This window comes from Sminthopsis crassicaudata, chromosome 2 (assembly GCF_048593235.1).
Source record: "Sminthopsis crassicaudata isolate SCR6 chromosome 2, ASM4859323v1, whole genome shotgun sequence".
NCBI lineage: Eukaryota > Metazoa > Chordata > Mammalia > Dasyuromorphia > Dasyuridae > Sminthopsis > Sminthopsis crassicaudata.
This window is the reverse complement of record NC_133618.1, coordinates 450094246-450119058: the sequence shown is the minus strand read 5'-3', so window position 1 is coordinate 450119058 and position 24813 is coordinate 450094246. Positions and strand designations below refer to the sequence as shown.

At 36.5% G+C, this 24813-nt stretch overlaps 1 protein-coding gene across 4 annotated transcripts in view; it reads left to right on the top strand.

Annotated features, from left to right (window-relative positions):
- BPIFB1 (BPI fold containing family B member 1) overlaps window positions 1–24424 on the top strand; it is a 39132-nt gene extending 14708 nt beyond the window's left edge. For all 4 annotated transcript variants that reach the window (XM_074292725.1, XM_074292727.1, XM_074292726.1 and 1 more), the window contains 11 exons: window positions 4201–4282; window positions 6288–6351; window positions 7811–7896; window positions 9404–9583; window positions 11880–11933; window positions 18715–18873; window positions 19475–19542; window positions 19707–19752; window positions 21302–21365; window positions 22274–22350; window positions 24202–24424. In XM_074292725.1, coding sequence (XP_074148826.1) covers window positions 4201–4282; window positions 6288–6351; window positions 7811–7896; window positions 9404–9583; window positions 11880–11933; window positions 18715–18873; window positions 19475–19542; window positions 19707–19752; window positions 21302–21365; window positions 22274–22350; window positions 24202–24228 — 907 coding nt within the window. In that variant the 3' untranslated portion in view covers window positions 24229–24424. The remainder of the gene's footprint in view (window positions 1–4200; window positions 4283–6287; window positions 6352–7810; window positions 7897–9403; window positions 9584–11879; window positions 11934–18714; window positions 18874–19474; window positions 19543–19706; window positions 19753–21301; window positions 21366–22273; window positions 22351–24201) is intronic.
- The last annotated feature ends 389 nt before the right edge of the window (window positions 24425–24813 follow it).

The window sequence follows — 24813 nt, the reverse complement described above, 5'->3', positions numbered from 1 at the left end:
TTTTCAATGACTTCTTTATCAAGTCCTTATGCTTTTTTACTTTGCTATAGTTTTTCTAACCCTTGTGACCATTTTGCTTTACTAGAACAGAGGTGACAAATGTACCTGAGTAGTTATATTCCCTGAATAGGGCCCAATCAGATTAAAATGAAGTGTGCAAATATTTAACAAAATAAATAAATATGCAAGAGAGCATAGATAATATTAATGTGTGGTTTTCTAAATCATTATGCAGTCCACAGGGATCCTTATGTGAGGTTTAGTGATCCAATTTCTATTTGAATTTGACACTACTATACAAGACTATGCTTAGCTTTGAAGACAGCACATTCTCCTCCCTTTTCTATTTCCTTGACTGACTCTTTTGTTGTGGTTGTGGTTGTTCAGAACTGTTGGACTTGCATGACCCTATTTGGAGTTTTCTTAGCAAAGTCATTGGAATAATTTGCCATTTCCTCCTTCAGCTCATTTTAGGCTGAAGATACTGAAGCAAACAGGCTAAAGTGACTTGCCCAGGACTTCTAGCCCAGTGACTTGCTAGAAAATGTCTGAGGCTAGACTTTAACTCTAAGATGAGTCTTCCTACCTCCAGGCTTGGTATTCCAGCCACTATGCTACCTAGGGTGACCATAATTCTGATTACACACAGTTGAAGTTATTACTTAACCAAAAGCAGTGCAGCCAGAATTAGAAGTAAGGCAGGGAATTGTGAAAAAAAAATTAATAGCAAGTTTCTCTGAAAAAGGACTCATTTCTCAAATGCATGAGGAAATTATCCATATTTATAAGAAAAAGGAGTAAAGGAGACCCACATGTGCAAAAAATATCTGTAGCAGCCCTTTTTGTAGTGGCAAGGAACTGAAAATTGAGTGGATAACCAACAGTTGGAATATGGCTGAATAAATTATGGTATATGCATGTAATGAAATACGTATGGAATATTATTGTCCTAAAAGAAATGATGAACAGGATGATTTCAGAAAGGCCTGAAGAGACTTACATGAACTGATGCTAAGCAAAAGGGTAGAACTGAGAGAACATTGTACACAGCAGCAAAAAGATTATGTGATGATAAACTATGTTGGAATTGGCTATTTTTAACAAAGAATGAGGTGATTCAAGGCAATTCTAATAGACTTGTGATAGAAAAAGCCATTTACATTCAGAGAGAATATTGTGGAGACTGAATGTGGATCAAAACATAATATTTTCACCCTTTTTGACAGTGGTGTAATTGTTTGTTTGCTTGGGTTTTTTCTCATGTTTTTTCCATCTGATCTGATTTTTCTTGTTCAGCATAATGAATATGGAATTATGTTTAGAAGAATTGCAAGTTTAACCTATATTGGATAGTTTACTGTCTAGAGTTGGGGTGAGGAGAGAGAAAAAATCAGAATGCAAAATTTTGCAAAGGTGAATGCTGAAAACATGCATGCATTTAGAAAAACATAAAGCTATTATAAAAAAGAGCCATTCCTCAACAGTCAAAGGATGCAATAGGTAGTTTTCAGAGGAAGAAATCAAAGCTACAGTTATATAAAAGATGCTCTAAATCATTAATAGAGAAAAGCAAATTTAAAAATTCTGAGGTAACACCTCACAATTATTATATTAGCTGACATGTCAGAAAAGGTAAATGAGAAATGCTAGAAGGGATGTGGAAAAAGAGATACACTAATGACAGTTGATGGAATTCTGAACTACTCCAACAAGGAAAGTATGGCAAAGGGGCTATAAAACTAGGCATACATATACTTTGAACCAGTAATAGGTCTATTCCCCTGAAGAGAAGAAAGAAAAATACCTATTTGTACAAGAATATTGATAGCAGTTCTTTGTTAAGGGGTAAAGAACTGAAAATTGAGGGTATGTATATCAATAGGGAATGGCAGAATGATCTGTGGTAAATGAATGTAATGGATTACTATTCTTCTGTAGAAATGATAAAGGGGATAGTTTCAGGAAAATCTGGAAAGTTTTCTATATACTGATGAAAAGTGAAATGAGCATAATCAAGAGAACCATTTACATAGTAACTGCAATCTTGTCAAGATAATCAACTGTGAAAGATTTAGGAATGATAGTCTACCACAATTCCAAAGAACTCATAATGAAAAATGCTACTTACCTGCAGATAGAGAACTGATGGACTCAGAGTGCAGATTGAAAAGTATTTTGGGGCGGCAGCTAGATGATGCAGTGGATAGAGCACCAGCCCTCAAGTCAGGAGGACCTGAGTTCAAATTTGATCTCAGATACTTAACACTTCCTAGCTGTGTGACCCTGGGCAAGTCAAGTGATTGTTCTTTTTGAACATGGATAATGTAGAAATCAGTTTTGCTTTGCTTCATATAGATAATGATACTTTATTGCCTTGGGTAGGGAGAATTAGAACTGAAAATAAAATAAAACTGAATGGAAATGGTAAGCTATAGGAATAGATAGCTTTTTTTTCAAAGGAAGAAAATGGAGAGTAATAAAAATAAAGAAGTTGAAGGGAGAAAGAATTACTTGGGGCACTGAAAGAGTGTAAGGGACTTGTCCAGGATTACACAAGAATTGGGTGTCAATACAGTAGCTTGAACCCAAGTGTTCCTAGCTCCGAGGTCAGCTTTCTATACACTATAACATACTGTCTGGTTTTATAGGTTAGTATATTTAAGTAAATATATTCATATATAGAGAGTATGTATGTTTATTTAAATATATTATATATATATATTACATATTATACAAATTATACATACATTTGTATTATGTGATATATAATATTTGTACATATATGTCAGGTAATATGTAAAGACTCTAAAATCTCTTCTCATGCTTTATCATAACCGGACAGTGACACTGTTTTTAAAAATGGTTTTAGAAAAACACAGGTTATTATAGATCCCACCAAGCTGAAAATGTTTCCATAATGACCTTGTAGCAGATTATACATCTCCTGTCCAAATATTAGCTTAGAAAATTTTTTATTAAAGCTTTATATTTTCAAAATATATGCATGGATATTTTTTCAGCATTAAACCTTGCAAAACCCCCTTCCTTCCACCCCCTTCCCTAGATGGCAAGTAATTCAATATATGTTAAACATGGTAAAAAAAAATATATGTTAACTCCAATAGAGGCATACATATTTATACAATTATCTTGCTGCACAAGAAAAATCAGATCAAAAAGGAAAAAATGAGAAAGAAAATAAAATGCAAGCAAACAACAATAAAAAGAGTGAAAATGTTATGTCGTGACCCACACTCAGTTTCCACTGTCCTCTCCCTTAGATGGCTCTCTTCATCACTGAACAATTGAAACTGGTTTGAATCATCTCATTGTTGAAGAGAGCCATGTCCATCTGAATTAATCATCGTATAGTCTTGTTGTATGACTGTCATGTATAGTGATCTCCTGGCTCTGCTCATTTCACTTAGTATCAATTCAGGTAAGACTTTCCAGCTCTCTATGAAGTCATCCTGCTGATCATTTCTTACAGAACAATAATATTCCATAACACTTATATATTATAATTCATTGAGCCATTCCCCAGCTAATGCCAGTTTCTTGACAATACAAAAAGGGCTGCCACAAACATTTTTGCACATGTGGGTCTCTTTCCCTCCTTTAAAATCTCTTTGGGATATAAGCCCAGTAGAAACATTGCTGGATCAAAGGGTATGCACTTTTTGATAGCCCTTTGGACATAGTTTCAAATTGCTCTCCAAAAAGGCTGGATCAATTCCCAACTACATCAGTTTAGAATACTTTAAAGAAATTTATTACCCAGTGAGTCTCAAATGGATGATATTTTTTTGGCCACAGGAATCCCCAAAAACTATTTATTAAGTTATAGATTAAGTTATGTGGCAATGTGGAGTAGTGGATAGAGCTCTGGACATGGAGTTGGGAAAATCTAGGTTCAAATTCTATCTCAAACATTTAGTAGTTTTGTAAGCCTAAGCAAGGTTTAACATCTATCTGCCTAATTTGCATCTGTCAAATAAGGATAATAATTGCATTAATCTTAAATGGGGTATTGGAAGGGTAAAGTAAAATAAAGTATACAAACTTTAAAATTTTGGATAAATGTGAACTCTTACTAATTGATGTGTCATTGGAGGATGTCTTCAAACACCATTACAGAGCCTCAAAATGTTTAAATAAAACCATTATTTGGTATCATAATGGCTGTTTTATTTTGGGCAGGTTCTCCTTTGCAATCAACATCTTGGCTAACAAGATCATTGATGCTCTGATGCCAACGTTGCCCATCTTAGTGAAAAATGAAGTGAGTGTGATGTCTTTTCCTTATAGGAGGTACCTTTGACCATAGTATTGTGGGAATACATTCATGGTAATAATTGATCCAGTGAGTTCTGCTCTACAATTGCAATGACTGGGCCATTGTCAGGAAGAACCAGCCAGTTTAGCTGTGAAAATTGAATCTTGAATAATGGATTAGTAAACACAATTTGACTATGGATGTTTCAGCTGGAAAAAAAAATGATATATACACTGTCTTCAAATATCTATCTGGAAGATTATCATAGTGAAGAGGGATTATACCTGGGGTTCTTAAGCTTTTTGTGAAATAGACCATTTCGCTAGTCTAGCAAGTATTTTGGACCCCATCTCTGAATGTTTTTAATGCAGAAAATAAAATGTGCAACAATACAAAAAAATCAATTATATTAAGATATAATAATGAACATATAAAATTAAACAAAACAAGGCACCAAGTTTGTTAACCCCAGATCAAGAACTACTTAAGATATTCTTAAGGGAAGGAACTTTCTTGATTTTTATTAGTGTTCCAAGAACTTGGCACAGAGTTTTATATATTATATTTTAATAAATGTTCATTCATTTATTTCTACTTGGCTTCAGAGGACAGAGTGTAGAAGTAGGGGCAATGGATAGAAACTCAGGGAAATAACATTTCAGCTCATTATAAGTATTTCCTAATAATCAGCATTATCTCAAAGTGGAGCTGATTGCTTTAGAAGGCATTATTCTCTTCTTCCCTAGAGGTCTTTGGACAGAGGTTGGTTGATTGCTTGTTCAAAGGTGTTTTATATAGGATTCCTGCTTTCCATTGGGTTTGCCCCTTATGTTACTACCCAACTCTACAACTATTGAGACTAACTACTTGATCTGTTGATTGTCATATAGATCAGACAGCAACCTAAAGTCTTGTTCAAGATGGGAGTTACAACCTGACTTTGCTTCCTTTGTAACCATATTGTTTTTTTATCACAAAATAGCTCCCCATCTTACAATAATTCTTACACTATTCTGACAAGTTGCGTGTAAACTAAATTTTTGTAAGATGAATCCAATGTTGTCACTAACTTGAAATTGCATAGACTTTTTTTTTTTTTGGGGGGGGGGTGCTGTGGGTTAAGTGACTTGGGGTTAAGTGACTTGCCCACAGTCACACAGTTAGGAAGTGTTAAGTGTCTGCGGTGAGATTTGAACTCAGGTCCTCCTGAATTCAGGGCTGGTGCGTTATCTAGTACCACCTAGCTGCCCCAGAACAGGCATTTTCAATGTGCTTTCTAATTATGATTATTTTTCTCTTACCAATAAATGTCTTCAAATATTAGAAGGATTGTATATGGAAGAAGGATTCTTTCTGTGTTGCTGAAGCTAACAAGATAAACAAGAGCAATGGGTGGTGGTTACAGCGGCAAATTTAGATTAGCTATCAGAGAAAACTTCCTAGCAATTAGAGCTATCATCAGTCACAAGAGAAGATGAGTTCCCCTCTTCTTCAATTCAAGAAGAGGCTAGATTGTTGAGTATTTATTGGGTATATTACAATGGGAATTCCTTTGGTGTAGGAGTTGGACTAGTACTGATGGAAGTCCTATCTAATTCTCAATTTGCATCCTAAGATTTAAGCTTCCTTCCTCCCCTTTCCCTTCCTTCCTTCCCTTCCTTCCCTTCCTTCCTTCCTTCCTTCCTTCCTTCCTTCCTTCCTTCCTCCCTCCCTCCCTCCCTCCCTCCCTTCTTTCCTTCCTTCCTTCCTTCCTTCCTTCCTTCCTTCCTTCCTTCCTTCCTTCCTTCCTTCCTTCCTTCCTTCCTTCCTTCCTTCCTTCCTTCCTTCCTTCCTTCCTTCCTTCCTTCCTTCCTTTCTTCCTGCCTGCCTTGCCTGCCTGTCTTCCCTCCTTTCTTACTCAGTCTTATACTTAGCTTTATGTCTCCATTGCATAAGCTCTGTAGGTCAAGCTGATAGTATAGTTCAGAACTGTCATTAAACTTCCTGAAACCCCAAATTTTTGTTGTTGTAGATATGCCCAATCATTGAAAAGTGCTTTACAAGCGTGACTACCAAAATCTACACTTGGTCAACCTGTAAGTCCTAGGATATTTTCTTCCTATGTAAAATGAGTCTCCTTTTCTGCCTCTTGGGTTAAGCAGCCTGTTACAAAGCTTGGGAGTGGGAGGAGGGAGAGTAGCCCTCTTCAGGGCAGCTACCTTTTATATTCATTAAATGACTTCTGTGTGCCCAGGATTTCTCATGCACATTCCTATTTGCAGTGTGATATTAAGTTCTATAGAGCCCTTTTCCTTACAAACTATTATGAAATGTGGCTGGATCAAGTTTTATTAACCTTATTTTACGAATATGGAAACTGAAGTACAGAGAGAACAAATGGCTTGCCTAAAGTATTAAGACTTAATAAAGATACCATGCTGGGGAAGTGCAGTGAAAGACTGAAGGTAGACTAGGTGGGGAATGGGAATCACCACTGTATAGTTGTCTTCCTGAAGTGAGGAAATAGGAGTATAAAAGGTCAACTGTTCCCATTTGTTGATTTTAGATTTAAGATACTCAGTACCATTTTTATCCTAGCCACAGGGAAATAGGGGAGGGGGAAGGGTGGAGGAGAGAGAGGGGGGGAGGGGGAAAAAGAGGGGGTAGAAGGGAGAGGGAGAGAGAGGGAGAAGAGAGCACAAGAGCCACAGAGAGACAAACAGGGGTAGACACACACATAAACACAAATTGACAGAATGAGACAGAGATAGATAAAAAGACAAAGGAAGGCAGTTGAATGGCACAGTGGATAGAGAACTGGGCCTTGGAGTCAAGAAGATCTGACTTCATATCTAGCTTCAGACATTGTTTAGCTATGTGAGCCCAGGCAACTCATTGAACCCTATTAAGGTTAACAGTTTCTTCAAGCTAAAAAACAGAAATGGCTAACCTTTCCAATATCTTTGCCAAATGGGGTCAGGAAGAATTGGAAACAACTGAGGAACAGGGTACCTTTGGTGGAGGTGGTATTATGAGGTGGCACTTTGAGTAGACATTTTACATCAGAGAAGAGAGATAAGTGTGGAAAGGTAGTTTGAAGGCAGATTGTGGAGTCTTTTAAATGACAGGGAATGAATGGGCTTAGCTTTTTGTTCAGTGTCTATTACATTCTAAGCTCTTTAAGGCAGGATGCTTTAATTTTGCTTTTCTTTTTCCCTTTCACATTTTCTTGGCCCTGCAGTGATTTTGCAGGGCTATTAACAAACTAATGAGTAAATCAGGTTTCTATCTCAAAATTGTAGTCCTTAAACATCTTAATCATAAAGTTAAAGAACATCAGAGTCAGAAGGGACCTGAGAGCATAGAATGTTGGAGCTGAAATGGGCCTTAGAAAATAGAATGTTAGAATTAGAAGGGACCTTAAAATACAAAATGATAGAACTATAAGGAGCTCCTTAGCCTATCTCTATTTCCAATACTTCATACTAATGTCCCAGTATATTCTACATGCACATGGTGTGTGTTTTTAACAAACATTCTGCTATCCTCTTATAGTACCAGTGCCAATTGGATCCAATTTCCTGAGTTTTGATGTCCTGTCATTTTCAGTTGTGGACACCAACTTTCAGCTGGATCTAAATGTGAGTATAGTTGCCTAATGGTATGCTAATCTAAGCCCTTCAAAGCCTCTAAAGAGACAGCATGTCTTCCTGAGATTGGGTGAAAGGTGCTAATGTTCCCCCTAAATAAAGCTCAGAAATCCTCTAGATTCTGGCTCCCTTTGAAACTAAAAAAGATATTGGAATTCTTCAAAACAAATCCTTTCCCCTAAGGCTCACTATTTTTAGAAGCAATGCTAAATCAGTCCCATTCTAAGGTTGGGGCTAAGCACAAGGATTTCCATTTTCCTTACCTCTAATTTATGTCTACACTGAGGATGAGAGAATGAGAAGAGAGGAGAGAATGATGAGTATTAAATGATGAGTAGTAAATGATGAGTAGTAAATTGAGGAGTAAATTGTGGTCTAAACCGAGATGGTTCTATTCTTTTTCTCTCTCTCCTTCCTTCCCCAAAGTAACCAATGGCCGGTTCGGCAGCAAAGGAATTTGCTACTTAATGCTGTATGGAAACATAGTCTTTATTGATTAGAATGGAAACACCGGAGAGCTGGTGGGCAGAATGGCTGCATGGTACAAGGCCATTTGCAAAGAGAAGATTCCCGTTCTCTCTTTTATGCAGTGATGTAGGGAGGTTCCTGAGAGTGATGTAAATTAAGATAAGGACTCTCTTGTTATCTTTTGGGGACAGACAGAAGTCTCTTCCCAAAAGGAATTTCCTGATGCCATTTGGTCTATCTGAGCAGATTAGAATGGGGGCTGTAAAATCCTGGCCACCTCAGATAGCCCAAACTAGTTTGACCACATCTTGTATCAAAGATCCAAGTCCCAAAGGAAGTTGGAGATCAAACAAAGAATACCAAAGGGGCTACCGCCCTCAACAAGAGGAGAGAAGGGAGAGTGGAAAGAAAGAGAGAAGAAGGGAAAGGGGAGAAAGAGGAAAGGAGAGAAGGAAAAGGGAAGAGGCGTGAGGAGAGGGGAGAGAAGAAAAGGAGGGAAGGAGATGAGGGAAGGAAAGAAGGAGGAAGAAGAGGAAAGGAGAGGAGGTAGAAGGGAGGAAGAGAAGAGGGGGAAGGAAGAGAAGGGGGAGGGAGAGAAAGAAGGGAGGAAGGGGGAAGAGAAGGAGTGAGGAGAGAGGAAAAGGAAGGAAGAAGAGGGGGAAGACAAAGATCGAGATTTACAACATGGGTTATGGAAGCAAAAGGGACCCTTTGAATGGAGAATAACAGAGCTGGAGTGAATTTTAGATCGTCTAGTCAAATCCTTTCATTTTGAAGAATGACAGAGCAGGGGAGTGACTGATTCTCCTGAACAATCCATCATTAAAACTTGGGCTTGAGCTTGGCGCTGAAGCTAAAGCTGACCCCCATAAATATACTTGTGGAAATCACAAGTAGCTTGTCATTCAGGGAGAAGAAAGCCTTCTGCCAACTATACTCTCCTACCCAGGGATGCGGTCAGAGCTCAGATCCAGGAAGCCATACACCTGGAATCCTTTCACAACTTCCTCTTTCCCATGTATCTCCCCAGGCTAAGCTTCGGGATCGAGGAGGAAAGCTGATCAAGGTCTTCAAAGACACAGAGGGCCAGCTGATTATGCCCAGCTTGAATAACTTTGATTTCAGTTTTATAGTGAGACAAGAAGTGGTGAAGGCTGCCATTGGGGCACTGCTGCCTTTCCAGGAGCTAACAGTTCTTCTGGACCCTGTGGTAAGGAAGTTCAATCTTATGGACTGGCTGTCTATGATGTATGGGTAGAATCACAGCAGCTCAGAATTTGAAGAGAATAAAAAGAACATCCATTTCAACTTACAACTAGTTAAAGGGAGGAAACAAACATTTTTAAGTACCTACTAAGCACTTTACAAACATATCCTCATTTGAGCCTCAATAATATTGAAATATAAGTGTTGTTATTATCACCACTTTCCACTTGAAGAAACTGAGGCAAACAGTTAAATCACTTGACCCAGGTCACAGTCTCTTGAGATCAGATTTAACTCAGGACTTCCTGACACCAGGCCTAGCATTCTATCCACTGCAACAACTCTCCATTGTGAGAGGAAGAGAACATCTGCAGTCTTTCATGCATCCTTCACCCAATCTCCTCCCACACAGACACACTACCCTAATTAAGGCCCTCATATCACCTCTAACCTGGAATAAAGCAGTAGTCTCCCAGTTGAACTTGCTAACTCTAAGACCTTCCCTATCCAGCCTATCTACTACACAATTACCAAGCTGGTATGTTTTTGTTTTTCTGAAAACAGAGTCTGTCAAGTCAATCACCTGCTCAAGAATATTCAGGGGTCCCTTCTTTCCTCTAGGATGAAATACAAACTCCTCTGCTTGACATTTAAAATCCTTTACATTCTGGCTCCTGTTTTCAGACTTGTTATTGTCCATGACTTCCCCTAAATTCCAGCCAAATTTGACCATTCTCAATGGGTTCATTTAATCCTCTGTTGCTTTGACTTTGGCAAGACTGCCCCCCAGTGGCCATAGGTCCGTCTCCCTCACCTCAGCTTTCTGGAATGTTTAGTTCCATTCTCAGCTCCTTAAGTGCCACTTGCTATAAGTCCTGATTCTCTCCTTTGAATTTACTATATATTTTTCTATTGATTTATTTATAAATAAGTTATATCATTCCCGTTCCTCCAGTCTCAGTTGTCTGAGTTCAGATTTGAACTCATGAAGATGTTCAATTCCAAGTTTAGTACTCTATCCATTGACCCACCCAGCTGCTTCTACTCCTCTATGTGTATTCTCAACCTCATCCTCTCCCATCTTCTCCAGCTAACTTATCAACTCCTCTCTCTGCTTCTGTGTCTATCTCTCTCTGTTTCTATCTCTTGGTCTCTCTGATTTTCTCTGTCTTTCTCTGTCTCTGTCTCTCTATCTCTGTATCTCTGTTTCTGTCTTTCTTGGTCTCTCTCTCTCTCTCTCTCTCTCTCTCTCTCTCTCTCTCTCTCTCTCTCTCTCTCTCTCTCTCTCTCTCTCCCCCTGACTTTTTCTGTCTTTTGTCTCTCTGTGATTCTGTCTGTCTCTGTCTCAGCTAAATTTCTTGAGAAAGCTATCTCTTGTTGCTTACATTTTCCCTATTTTCATTTTCTTCTAAATCATCTTAAATTTCATTTCTGACCTTATTGTAAAATTGAAGCTACTCTCTCCAAAATTCTTAATTGCCAAATCTAAGGACCTTTTCTCAGCTTCCCCACCACTTAGGCTGTGGTTAAGTGACTTGCCCAGGGTCACACAGCTAGGAAGTGTTAAGTGTCTGAGACCAGATCTGAACTCGGGTCCTCCTGAATTCAGGGCTGGTGCTCTATCCACTGCACCACCTAGCTGCCCCTCTTTTCTCAGCTTTCAATCTTCTAAACCTCTGCAGCCTTTGGCATTAGTGAAAATTTCCTTCTGACTATATTCTCTCCTGTAGGTTGTAATATCTTCTCTCATTATTCCTCTTGTCTGATCAAGATCATTATGTAATGTGAATTCCTTAGGAACAAGGACTGTTGTTTGACCTTTTTGTCTCCTTGGAGCTTAGCATCCTGCACATATTAAGTATTTAATAAATACTTCTTGACTGTCTGACCTGTGGGATACAAAGGAAGTATCAGAACTTCATGATGAATTGTCTTGACTTGGTGGTGAGAATAAGCAGCACAATCAAGTATGCCATGGAGGACATTAATGTTCATATGTGGTTTGAACCAGACAGCCTTTGAGCTGCCTTCTAATTTTTTAATCTGTGAGTTACAGAACACTATCTCCCTGATCTCATTGTAACTGAGAAAAATTGATTTTCCATTGTCCAATTTGTCCATTGATTCATTATTGCTATAAATTTGAGTATTAGATGACGCCTTTGAGAACTTCAACCTCATTTCATAGGTGAGAAAATTAGGACCCAGACTGGGGAAGGAGTATTCTTAAGGTCACATAAAAAAACATTGTTCTGATGATATTCAACCTATAACAAGTTTTGATCTCTTTTGATTTTTAGCTTCCTGATGTTGCTCGTCACCTGAAATCAATTCTTGATAAAATCAACCCAAAGGTTGGTCTATTCTCTATATTATTTTCATTTTCATTTTTATTTTTCTGAGTTACATGTAAAAACATTGTTTTCATTATACATTTACACCAATTTTAACATATTTATGTTATGAATTATATTGGGAAAGAAAAATCAGAACAAAAGGGAAAAACATGAATGAAAAAAACAAACAAACATAGCATATGTTGTTTCATAGTCAGTCTTCATAATTCTCTCTAGATGCAGATGGAGTTTCTTATCCAAAGTTTATTGGGATTGCCTTGGATCATTGAACCACTGAAAAGAAATAATTCTGTCATAGTTGATCATTGAACAATCTTGCTATTGCTATGTACAGTGTTTTCCTGATTCTGTTTGTTTGCTCATCATGAGTTTATGTAAATCTTTACAGGCCTTTTAAAAATCAACCTGTTCATCAATTTTCATAGAACAATAATATTTCTTTTTTGTTTTTTAATTTATTTAATATTTTCTCCAAAACAATTTTTTACATTTGCTTTTAAAGTGTTTGAATTCCAGATTCTCTTCCTTAATCCTTCCCTCAGCCCCCATTAAAAAATCACATGTGAAATTATTAAAACATTTCCATAAAAGTCATGTTATGAAAGAAAATATAGATACTTCACCCTAATTTAAAAAAAACTCAAGAAAAATATAATTCAGGGGTAAGGGGACAGTGCTTTCATTTGCATTCAAACACAATCAGTTTCTTGGTATGGATAGGACTTTTTCATTATAAATCCTTCAGAATAATGGTGGATCATTGTTCTGCTGTGAATAGCAAAGTCATTTATAGTGGTCATTCCAGAACATTGCTATTACTTTATAAACAATAATATTTCATTATTTTCATATTTCATTGCTTTCATATACCATAACTTATTCAGCTATCCCCCAATTGATAGGCATTTATTCATTTTCCAATTCTTTGCCATCACAAAAAGAGCTGCTATAAACATTTTTTGCATATATGAATCTTTCCTCCTCTTTTATAGATTTCCTTGGGATACAGATTCAATAATGTCACTGCTGGATCAAATAATATGCACACTTTTATAGCCCTTTGGGCATAGTTCCAAATTGCTCTTCAGGATGGTTGGATAATTTCACAACTCTACCAACAATGAATTAGTGTCCTAGTTTTCCCACATCCCTTGCAACATTTATCATTATGTTTTCCTGTCATCTTAGCCAAACTGAGAGGTGTGAAATGGTATCTCAGAATTGTTTTAATTTGCATTTTTCTAATCAATAGTGACTTAGAACATTTTTTTCATATGACTATAGAAGGCTTTATTTTTTTAATTGAAAATTGTCTGCTCATATCCTTTAACTATCAATTGGGAAATGACGTATATTTTTTATAAATTCGATCCAGTTTTTTATATATTTTAGAAATGAGGACTTTATCAGAAATACTGACATAAAAGTGTTTTTTTTTTCAGCTTTCTGCTTCCCTTCTAATCTTGACTGCGTTGTTGCATTGGTTTTGTTTGTGCAAAACCTTTTTTATATTATGTAATCAAAGTTGTCTGTTTTGTACTTATAATTATCTCTAGTTCTTCTTTGGCCACAAATTCCTCTGTTTTCCAAAGATCTAATAGGAAAACTATCCCTTGCTCTCCTAATTTGCTTATACTTTCACCCTTTATGACTAAATCATATACCCATTTTGACCTTATTTTGATATGAGATGTGAAATGTAGGTCTGTGCCAAGTTTCTGACATTATTTTCCAGTTTTCTCAGCAATTTTTGTGAAAAAAATGAGTTCTTATCCCAGAAGCTGGAGTTTGGGGATTTATCAAATACTAGATTACTATAATCATTGATTATTGTGTCATGTGTATCTAATCTATTCCACTGATCCACCACTCTACTTCTTAGTCAATACCATATGGTTTTGATGACTGCCGCTTTATAGAGTTTTAGTTCTGGTACCACCCTAGGTCACTGCCCTTTGTATTTTTTTTTTCATGAATTTCCTTGATATTCTTGACCTTTTCTTTTTCCAGATGAATTTCATTATTTTTTTTCTAGCTATATAAAATATTTTGGGGAGTTGATTAATATGGCATTTAACAAGTAGACTAATCTAGGTAGAATTGCCATTTTTATTATATTTGCTTGGCCTACCTATGAACAATTGATAATTTTTCAAATGTTCAGATCTGACTTTATTTATGTGAAAAGTGTTTTGTAATTGTTTTCATGTGGTTCCTGGGTTTGTCCTGATAGGTAGACAGCCAAATATTTTATATTGTCTATGGTCATTTTAAATGGAACTTCTCTTTCTATTTATTAGTAACATAAGAAATGCTGATGATTTCTATAGATTTGTTGCAACTTTTCTAAATCTGTTAATTGTTTCAAGTAGGTTTTTGGAGGATTCTCTAAGTATACCATCATATCATCTGCAAAGAGTGATAGTTTTATCTCCTTGTTGCTTGCTCTAATTACTTTGATTTCTTTTTTCTTTTCTTATTGCTAAAGGCAACATTCTAATACAATATAGAATAATAGTGGGTAGTTATGGGCATCCTTGTTTCATCCCAGATCTTATTGGGATTGCATCTAGCTTTTCCCCATTACAATTAAGGCTTGCTGATGATTTTATATAGATAATACTTTTCATTTTAAGGAAAAATTCATTTATTCTTATGCGTTCTAGTGTTTTTAATATGAATAGGTGTTGTATTTTGTCAAAAGCTTTTTCTGCATCTATTGAGATTATCATATGGATTTCTATTAGTTTTATCATTAATATGGTAAATTATGCCAATATTTTTTTAATATTGAACCATCCCTATATTCCTAGTATAAACCCCACATGGTCATAATATATTATGTTGCTGATAACTTGTTGTAACCTCTTTGTAAATATTTTATTTAAAATTTTGCACCAATATTCATTAGGGAGATTGATCTGTAATTTTCTTTCTCTGTTTTGATTGTTCCTAGTTTAGGTATTAACACCATATTTGTGTCATAGGAGGAATTTAGCAGAATTCCTTTTTTGACTATTTTCCTAAATAGTTTACAGAGTATTGGAATTCACTGTTCTTTAAATGTTTGGTAGAATGCACTTGTAAATATATCTGACCCTGGAGTTTTTTCCCTTAAGGGAATTCATTGATATTATTCAATTTCTTTTTTCTAAAATAGGGTTATTTAAATAAAATTTATTTCCTCTTTGGAACAATTATATTTTTGTAAATTATTCATCTATTTCAACTAGATTGTCAGATTTGTTGGCATACAGTTGGACAAAATAGCTCCTAATTATTGCTTTAATTTCTTTTTCATTAGGAATAGATTCACTCTTTACATTTTTGATACTGGCTTTTTTTCTTTTTTTAAATCAAATCAAATTAAATGATTATCTATTTTGTTGATTTTTCATAAAACCAACTCTTAGTTTGATTGATTAGTTCAATAGTTTCTTACTTTCAATTTTATTAATCTCTCTTTTGGATTTAAGAATTTCTAATTTGGTATTTAATTCATGGTTTTTAATTTGTTGTTTTTCTAACTTTTTAGTTATTATTGATTATTGATCTCCTCTTTGTTTTATTCATTTAACTATTTAGAGATCATAAAATTTCTCCTAAAAACTGCTTTGGCTCAATCCCATAGGCTTTGTTATGTTATCTCATTATTGTCATTCTCTTAGGTGAAATTAATTTTTGTTGCTTAACCCTCTCATTCTTTAGAATTGATTATTTAATTTCCAATTGGTTTTTAGTTTGTATTTCCCTGATTTTTTACTATATGATGTAATTTTTATTTCATCATGACCTGAAAAGGAAGCTTTTACTATTGCTGCCTTTCTGCATATGATTATGAGGTACTTATGCCCTAATATATGGTCTACTTTTGTGTAGGTGCCATATACTGCTGAGAAAAAAATATATTCCTTTCTCTCCCTATTCAATTTTCTCCAGAGATCTATCATATCTAAGTTTTCTGAAATTCTATGAACTTCCCTAGATTCTTTCTTATTTATTTTGTTAGATTTATCTAATTCTGAGAGAGGGAGATAGAAGTCCCCCATTAATATAGTTAATATTATAAAATAGTTGTTGTCTATTTCTTCCTATAACTAATTTAACATTTTCTTCAAGAATTTGGCTGCTGTACTACTTAGTGCATACACATTCAGTATTGATATCACTTCATTGTCTATGATATCCTTTAATAAGGTGTCATTTCCTTCCTTATCTCTTTTAATGAGATCTTTTTTTGTTGTTTGTTTTTTTCTTTATCTGAGATCAAAATTGCTACCCCTGCTTTTTTTTTTTTTGCTTCAGCTGAAGCATAATAAATTCTGCTTTAGCCTTTTATACTTACTTTGTATGTATTTCAGTCTTTCAAATGTATTTCTTGTAAACAACATATTGTAGGATTCTGGTTTTTAATCCACTTTTATTTTATGGGAAAGCTCATCTCATTCACATTCACAGTTATGATGACCAGCCATGTATTTCCTTCCATCCTATTTTTCCCCCTGTAATATACTTTTATCCTCTCTTTCCACCCTGTCTTTTCTTAGTAGTGTTTCATCTCTGACACACCCCACCTTCAACCTACCCTCTTCTATCACCCCTTCTCTCTTATTCCTTTCTCTTTTTGTTTCTGCCCTCCCTTCTATTCTATCTCTTTCTCCTTTCTCCTTATAGGATAAGATAAATCTCTATACCTAACTGAATAAATATGTTATTCCCTCTTTGAGATTAAGTTTCAGATAATGCTCATCCTACTCCCTTCTTTCCCTGTATTGTAATAGACCTTTTGTGTGCCTCTTCATGTGATATAATTTATTATATTTTACCTCCCTTTTCCTCTTCTCTCAGTGCATTCCATTTTCCATCCCTTAATGTTTTTTTTTTCTTCGATATCATTACATCAATATTACATCAGGATCAATTTATACCTATCCTCTGTCTATGTAGGTCTTTTCTGACTGCTCTAATAAAAATAAAGTTCTCAAGACTTACAAGTGTCATTTTCCCACCTGGGATATAAACCTTTAAATAACATTTTGGTTTTTCTTTCCTTTTTGCCTTTCCATGCTTCTCTTTGAGTCCTGTGTTTAAAGATCAATTTTTCTGTTTAGTTCTGGTCACTATAAAGAAAGTTTCCATTTTTGGAGCCAGTATCTGCTATTTTTTGTTACTTCTACCAAATGATCTCCCCTTAATTCCATCATCATTCAGTACAAGCTTGTTCCTTCTTCTCCATGATAGCTAGCCCTTCAAAAATTGGACATCACTGACCAAGTGTCCTTGAAGTCTTTCCTCCATCCCTTTCTTTCCCCTTTCTACCTTAGTTTAAAAAGCCCCCATTTTTTATATCCATACTTCATGTAATCATGGCTCATTTATATCATATCAGCCAGCAGAATGGAGCAGAAACAGCCCATCAGCAGAATCTCTTAGGATAATTGGTTTGACCTTGGGCTCTTTGAGCCTATTTCATCCTGAAGCAACTGAGACAGATACACACTTTTCTTAAGAGATATGGAAAATAATTTAGCTATATATCTGGGGGGGGGCAGAGTCAAGATGGTACCCATATATCTAGCCCAGTTCTCTTTGAAAAAGCACATGAAACCAGGCCTCTGAAAAGAGTCTAAGGGAATGAAACCATTCTCTAGCTCAAGAATACCTTAAAGGGACTTTAAGAAAGGTCAGAGTCTCTGGGGTAAAAGGGATGTTCAGCCTAGCTCAGATGATGTTCAGGAATCAGTGGGCTAGCCTCCAGTCCCAGCAAAGAAGGCAAATTGCCAGCTGGGAAACCAGGCTGTTTCCTGAAGAGAGCAGGTAGGGCAACCCCCTGCTGTGAGCCCATGGACAAGGGGCCTCTGTACAGAATATCAAAACTATAAGAGATTGTAGAGATCATTTAGTCCAAACCTTTCATTTTACAGATGAGAAAAAAACTGAGTCACAGAAAGGGAAAATGGCTTGTCCAGGATCACAGTTGGAGAACTAAAAATCAAACTAATTTTCTTCAATCTAAGCCAAGCACTCTTTCCATTATAGTTCAGTTTGGTTTTTATTTAGTTTTTAATTTTTGTTTTGTTTTTTTTTAATGATTTTTTTCCCTTCTGGAAACCAAAGAGAGTAGGACAAAGGCACTCAGGGGGAGCTTGCAGATGGGAGAGCAGCAATGAATTAAATTTTCCTTTTAGAAATGGTTTTTGGATTGTGTAGTGGAGAGAGGAAGTGGAGAGAATATCCCTGTACATTTATGTTACAAAACAAGTTAGTTATAGTCCCCAGACAAGTAAGGAAAATAACATATTCTCCAAAGTCAGTACTTCACTTTCTCACAAATCTTCCAAATCCTCTCCTTATATTACCCCACAATTTTATCTTCTTATCCTCGTGTCCTAAGCCTAAACTCTCTCCTCAAAAAAATAAAAATAAAAATTATGCTTCTAGGCTTACTTTAAGTGATCCAGGTTACTGGAGCTATTTATCTCTGGAATATAGAGTACAGTGATATTTGGGTCCTATTCTGTATCACTTTTCACACCTGTAAAACAATCATATCCTGTATTTGTCATAGAATGACTATGAGGATCTAATGAAAGGATTTTAAGGAAAGTTAAAGTGTTTATATATTATATTAAGAAAGTCTTTTTTCCTCTGGACCCTAATTGACTCATCTCTCAAAGGGGTATAATAGATCCATATGTTACTTATCTCTCAGGATTGTTGTGAAGAAGATCTGGAGAAACTGTAAAAGATTCTAGACATGGTTGTTATCATTATGCAGGCTTCTGCACAATTGAAACAGACTCAGATGGTGAAGATCTTCCCTGAGGAACTTCCAGAGATTATCCTGAGAGCTGGCAGTGTCAGGGTAGCCCACATGATTGTATTGGAAGTGTTTGCTACCAATCAAGAAACCCGGCCTCTTTTCACTCTGGGCATTGTAAGTAGTATATGGCCAATAGCCATGATCATATCCAAACCCCTCCACAAAATTGTCAAGTCTTTCATGGGTTTCTAACACATCAGCCTTCAAGGAGACCTTAGAACCTAGACTAGAAAATGTCAAAGCAAGAAACAACATTTGTAACATTTATAACATTGAGTCATAGAATGAAAGTTAGAATGAGAAGTTAGGAGCTATCTTGTTCAGCTCCTTCATCTTATAGATAAAGAAACTGACTGAGGGAAACCAGATGTATTCCAGTATCACTCAATTAAGTACAGATGTGAAGGACCTTGAAACACTGACAGAGCTTGAAGAGAGACATTAGAAGTGGACTGATCCACTCCTATAATTTGACAGCTAAGGAAATTGAGATAAGGTAACGTGACTTATTCAGGGTCATATAAGCAGTAAATAACAGAATAAGGATTCAATTCAAAATCTCTGCCTTCTGATTAGATCTGATATGGTCAAGGAATTTTTTGCCTCAGTCTCCTCTAGAAGCTATTCTCTGACCTCCTTAGCCCCTTAAGTCACTTTCACTTTCTGAATTTTTAGGTCAGATCATGATTACTTTTTTAAAAAATTATGATTACAGGAAGCAAGCTCTGAAGGTCAATTCTACACTGAAGAGGACAGACTCTTTTTCAACCTCAAAGGAATCAGGTAAAAATATAAAATACTATTCATTCTTTTATTCATCCAACAAACTCTTATTAAAGTAACTTCTCTCTGTAAATCATCAAATCATGTTGGGGGACATTGGGGATTTAAATAAGTCACAGTTCCTGCCCTCAAAGATTATCCTGACATTGGCTTTTCTGTTACAGCTCTGATCACATCCATCTGATGAACTCAGCATCAGGCTTATTCAGTGTAAGTCCGCTATCTTCAGAGACTGGTGTGAGAGCCTGGACTGAATTCCCTGAAAATGGGCTTATTCAAGGAAAAGGCAGCTGTCACAATGACTTGTCTTAGACCATTTCTCCCCAGACATCATCATGGCTTAGTCACTTCGGGTCCTGGGGATCAATCATGTGGATCAATTCCATTGATCTACATCAACTCCTGAGTGCTCATCATTGCCAAATGCTGTGAATAGGAACAAACAGGAGTACTTCTTTTTAAATGGGGTTTTAAATGTGAATTATGTAAACCATTGTCTACATTTTTCCACTTAGAGTGAAAAGCATGGACCACTGAACTTGGATTGGGTTTTAGAGGTCATGTAATTAAGTCTATATAAGCCAATTACATGTCAAAGGATGGTGACTTTTTATCTGTGGGAAGTGAGTGATGATGGTCAGTTTTATGTCAAAGGGATTTTTTCTATAGATCATGGATTGGAGAAGTTAAGATAGGGAAAAGGTAGGGAAAAATTGAAACCCAGATTAAAAAAAACTTTGTCTATGGGCACATATAGCCAAATAAGTCTGCTCAAATGTTGAGACTTGAATCTAGAGAACTACAGTCTCTCAGGCCAGGGCTTTTCCTATCCTCATCAAGTTATTTCACTTTGTTCATATAGATTTAGTCTTAGTGAAGTTGGGAGCATCCTTCTCTGAGTCATAGTATCCCTTTTGCTAAAAAAAAAAAGATTCTTAGACCTCTAGATCTCTACATTCTTCTTCAAATGACACTTTTACTTCTAATTCACTTATATTATGGATCTCTAAGAATCCTGTACTCTGACATTCTATAATTCCAAGGACAAGGTCAATGACTTCAATTCAATCTAATGAATTTTTAAGTGCTTACTATGTTTGGGGCCACATGGCTGGCAATGGGCTGCGCAAATATGCTAAATGACATGGCTTCTGCCATTTATGGAGCTTATATTCTATTAGGGGAGATAGAGTGTGATGAGGACAAAAGAAGGATCCAAGATAAAGTCTATGAACAAACTAAGGAGGAATGAATTCCCTTCATCCAGGAAGGGAGTAAAGATTTTGGGGAAGAAGCAGCACCTGAACTATAGAGTAATTAAGGAAAGATTTACACATGTTTCCTCTCTCAGGTTGGGTTCGTAGGAGAGAGATTTTCTCAAGGGTCATTAGGTTTCATGTAGGAGCCTTGATAAAGGCTATGATAGTGCCATCTTTTGTTCTCTCCATCCTCTTTTCCCTGGGACTACCATTAAGGATTCCTAACCTCTCCACCCCCAACAATAGCAATATACCAACTTTCAAATATGAGGGTTATCTTCTTACCTACTTTCCATAAGACATAATATTTTAGTTGTTCCATTTAGCAATAGGGATAAACTTTATTGAGTCATTCATTTTCCCTTTCCCCCCTCCTCCCCAAATCCCTCATAAACCTTCTTTCTCATCTATTTTCCCTGGGACTAACTGATTCCTAGAGGGTTATGGAGAAGAATCCCTGCATGGACAAAAGTATAAGGCTTCATTTTTCTTTGTTGCAGCCTGAACTTATGGGGAGCGTGATTAATGAAATCTTAACCTCTGTGTTGCTGCCAAACCAAAATGGTAAGGATAGCCCCTCAAAGTGGTCAGAGAAGGTGAAGCCTGTCATAGTCAAGGTGATCAGAGAAGGCTTCTTGGAGGAGACAAGATATTAGCTAGGCCTCGAAGAATGTGTAGAGTTTAGAGAGAAAATAGAAACAGTGAGAGGGGAACGTCTCCAGCAATGGCCAAGAAGGGAGAATTTATATGTAAGAGTTGTGGGTCATTGGGGAGACTGAACTGGGGGAATGGTAGGCAATTATGTAGGACCTAAGGCTTGAAATGAATGGAAAGAGGGAGATTGTACCAGATTTTGAAGGACCTCAGATGCCAATCTTATTACTTATTAAGTTTATTGTCCTTGGTATTAGGGGAGATAGAGTTAAAATAAAATATAGTTCCTATTCTTATAGAACTCATAGTTTAGCCTGAGTAATACTTATTATGTAAGTGCATTAGAGTATCAAACAAGATGCTAAATGACATTTAAGGAAGAATATGTTTTATGAAATAGGGAAGGGGAAAGAAGATCAAAGAAATGCCTAGAGAATATACATTTGAGTTGGGTTTTAAAGGATGGATATGAATCCCACGGTGGAAAAGGAATAAGGAGATTCTATAAAAAACAGATTAAGTGAAGGTAGAGGATTTTATCTCATAGCCCATGGGGAGTCATCAAGGGTGTTAGAACAAAGAAAAGCTATAAAAAAATGGGACTTTTCTCTTGAGCTGTCCAAAGGCGTGAATAGGAAGAGAAGGGTCATGGGAAGCTAGGAAAGTAGAGTGTCTGAGAGGCCTAGATTGGTGAGAGTGAGGATACCTCCATGGTGAGTTTTCAGATTTTGCCCTAAGAAACCTAAATCCTTCAAATGCAAATGGTGGATTTCTGGGCGTGGTCCTCTTCTCTGTCAAACATCTGTGCTTTGTTTAAGGTATATTTCGAAAGGGAATTCCCTTATCTATCCTTAAGGACATGGGATTTAATGAAGCCAAAGTGATTCCTGTCCAGGTGAGTAAGCCATTCTAGAAGTCCTTGATACTGCTTCTTTAGGGAGGTCTTATAGTGAAGAGGAAAGAATATTCATCTTTGAGGCAGAGAGAGGGAAAACCATTTGCCCAAAGTCACACAGTAAATCTGAGACAAGAATTTAGTTGCTCTAGATTCCCAAATCAAATCAATCAATAAACATTTATTAGATACCATCTATGTGCCAGGTACTCTGCTAAGTATTGGAGATACAAATAGAAACAAAGACAGTTACTAACACCAATGAGCTTATAATCTAATAGAGGAAGATAATATAATAATAAATGTTTCTGTAGCACTTACTATGTGCCAGGCATTGTACTAAGTGCTTACAATGTTTTATCATCCCCATAACAACCCTGGGAGATAGATGCTATTATCTCCATTTTTCAAATGAAGAAGCTGAGGTAAACAGAGGTTATGTGACTTGTCTTGGGTAATCCAGCTAGTAAATGTCTGAAGCAGGATTTGAAATCAGATCTTCCTTATTTCAGGCCTGACACTCTATCCACTGTGTCACTTAGCTTCTAGATAGTACACAAAAGAAAGCTGAAAAGTAGCGGATAGTCTTAAGGAGTGTGAAGGAAAAGGTATCAAGTACAGGGGCATGATGGAAAGCGTTAGAGAAATTCAAAAGTCAAGGTAACTAATGGGAAATATGGAGGAAAACTATGGTCAATGCCTTCCTGAAATAGAGGTCCCAAAGCCCAAGGCTTCCAGTCTTGGAACCAATTAAAGGAGCAAGAGATAATGAAGAGATGTATGAAGCAGGCAGGTTTGGTCTTACAGGATTATGAGATTTCGCAAAAATGAGTTTCCTGAAGAAGGAATCATAGTGCAAAGATCCAAAAAAGTTCAAAAGCAGTCTGGCATCCCATCTTTTTTCCACTGAACCATATGCTATCTCATACAAAAGCCACGTAACTGGATTTATTAGGCCATTAAACACACACACACACACACACACACACACACACACACACACACACACACACACACACTACCGTCACCATCACCATCACCATCACCTCCATGAACATCAATACATCACATAACACCAAACTTGGCTGTAACAGTTCAAAAAGAACTGTAAACTTCAACTGATCAAGCAACTCAGAGGGAAATTAAAGCAATTGTATGACCTCAAATTTTTCTCTTTGCCATGGCCATAGAGACCAGGACACTATCAACCTGACTCTTCATTAGTTCTCAGGCAACTGATTTTGCTCTGTCCTTAGTGACATTATTTATTTTTAAGGATAGCTCTTATCTCTCAGGCTGCAGCTCAACTAATTTTTCCACAGCAAGAAAACTCATATTCTTTAGCTAGTATTATCAGAGGAGCTGTATCCAATAAGAATGACATTTTGAAGCAAGTAGCATGACACAGTGGAAAGAATTCTGGGTTTGGAATTAGAGAACTTGGCTTTGAATCCATATTTTATCACTTAAAATAACTGTGGAATTTAGACAAGTCACTTGACTTTAGTTTCCCCATTTATAAGATTAGATTAGACTGGACTAGATTATTTCTTATATACCATCCATCTCTTAAAAGTTGGGTCTACCAAAGTATAAAAGAGTCTCTACAGGCTGAGTGAAAGACGTTCTGCTATTTGAGGATGATCCTAAGTGGTTTAGAGAGAAGACAGAAGGCTGGTCATTGGGATATTACTTGTTTTTAGCCATGGTGATTTTTAATGACAATCTACTAAGTCACAGAATGTTGTGATTCCCTCTATGTATTCCACCAATAAATTCATGGATCTGTGCTATTATGTGCTAGACATAGTCTTCTCATCTATGATCCTTGTCTGATTTGTCCTTTTCTAGGGTGCACTCCTGATCACTCCAGCCTAATTCTAGAACATCTGCCACTCCTGGCTCAGCAGATCCATCAACAAAAAGAAGCCAGAGGAGATGGAGATGATGACAGAAGGAGAGATCATCAAGTTTGCTCCTAAATTGGACTTGAGAGGAGCTGAGAATGGGAGAACACAAGAACTTCCCAGTCTGTAGCTATTCTAACTCATCAATAAACATGTCTGTCCCTGCACTGGTAGCATTCTTTAACTTCTCCCAGGAAGACAGGTGGATCCGGGGTCTGGCTTATTTTCACTCAGCTCTATTGACCATGTCTTGGCTGCTGGTGTGGGGATGATTTCTGAATGAAAAGAGCAGGTTGTTGATGTTAGCAGCACTATGTCACTGAACTAACAGTCCCAAGAGGCTTTATATTCACTCTTCTACTAACTGTGTGACCTTCAGTAAATCAAACTTTTCAACCTAACATTTTTCATCAAAAAACTTATTCACTATAGAAAACCAGGAAAATCTTTAAAGATGTTTATTGTTTCTTTTTGAGTTTACACACACACACACACACACACACACACACACACACACACACACAAATGTTCACATAAGGTATCACAAACCTTAAAG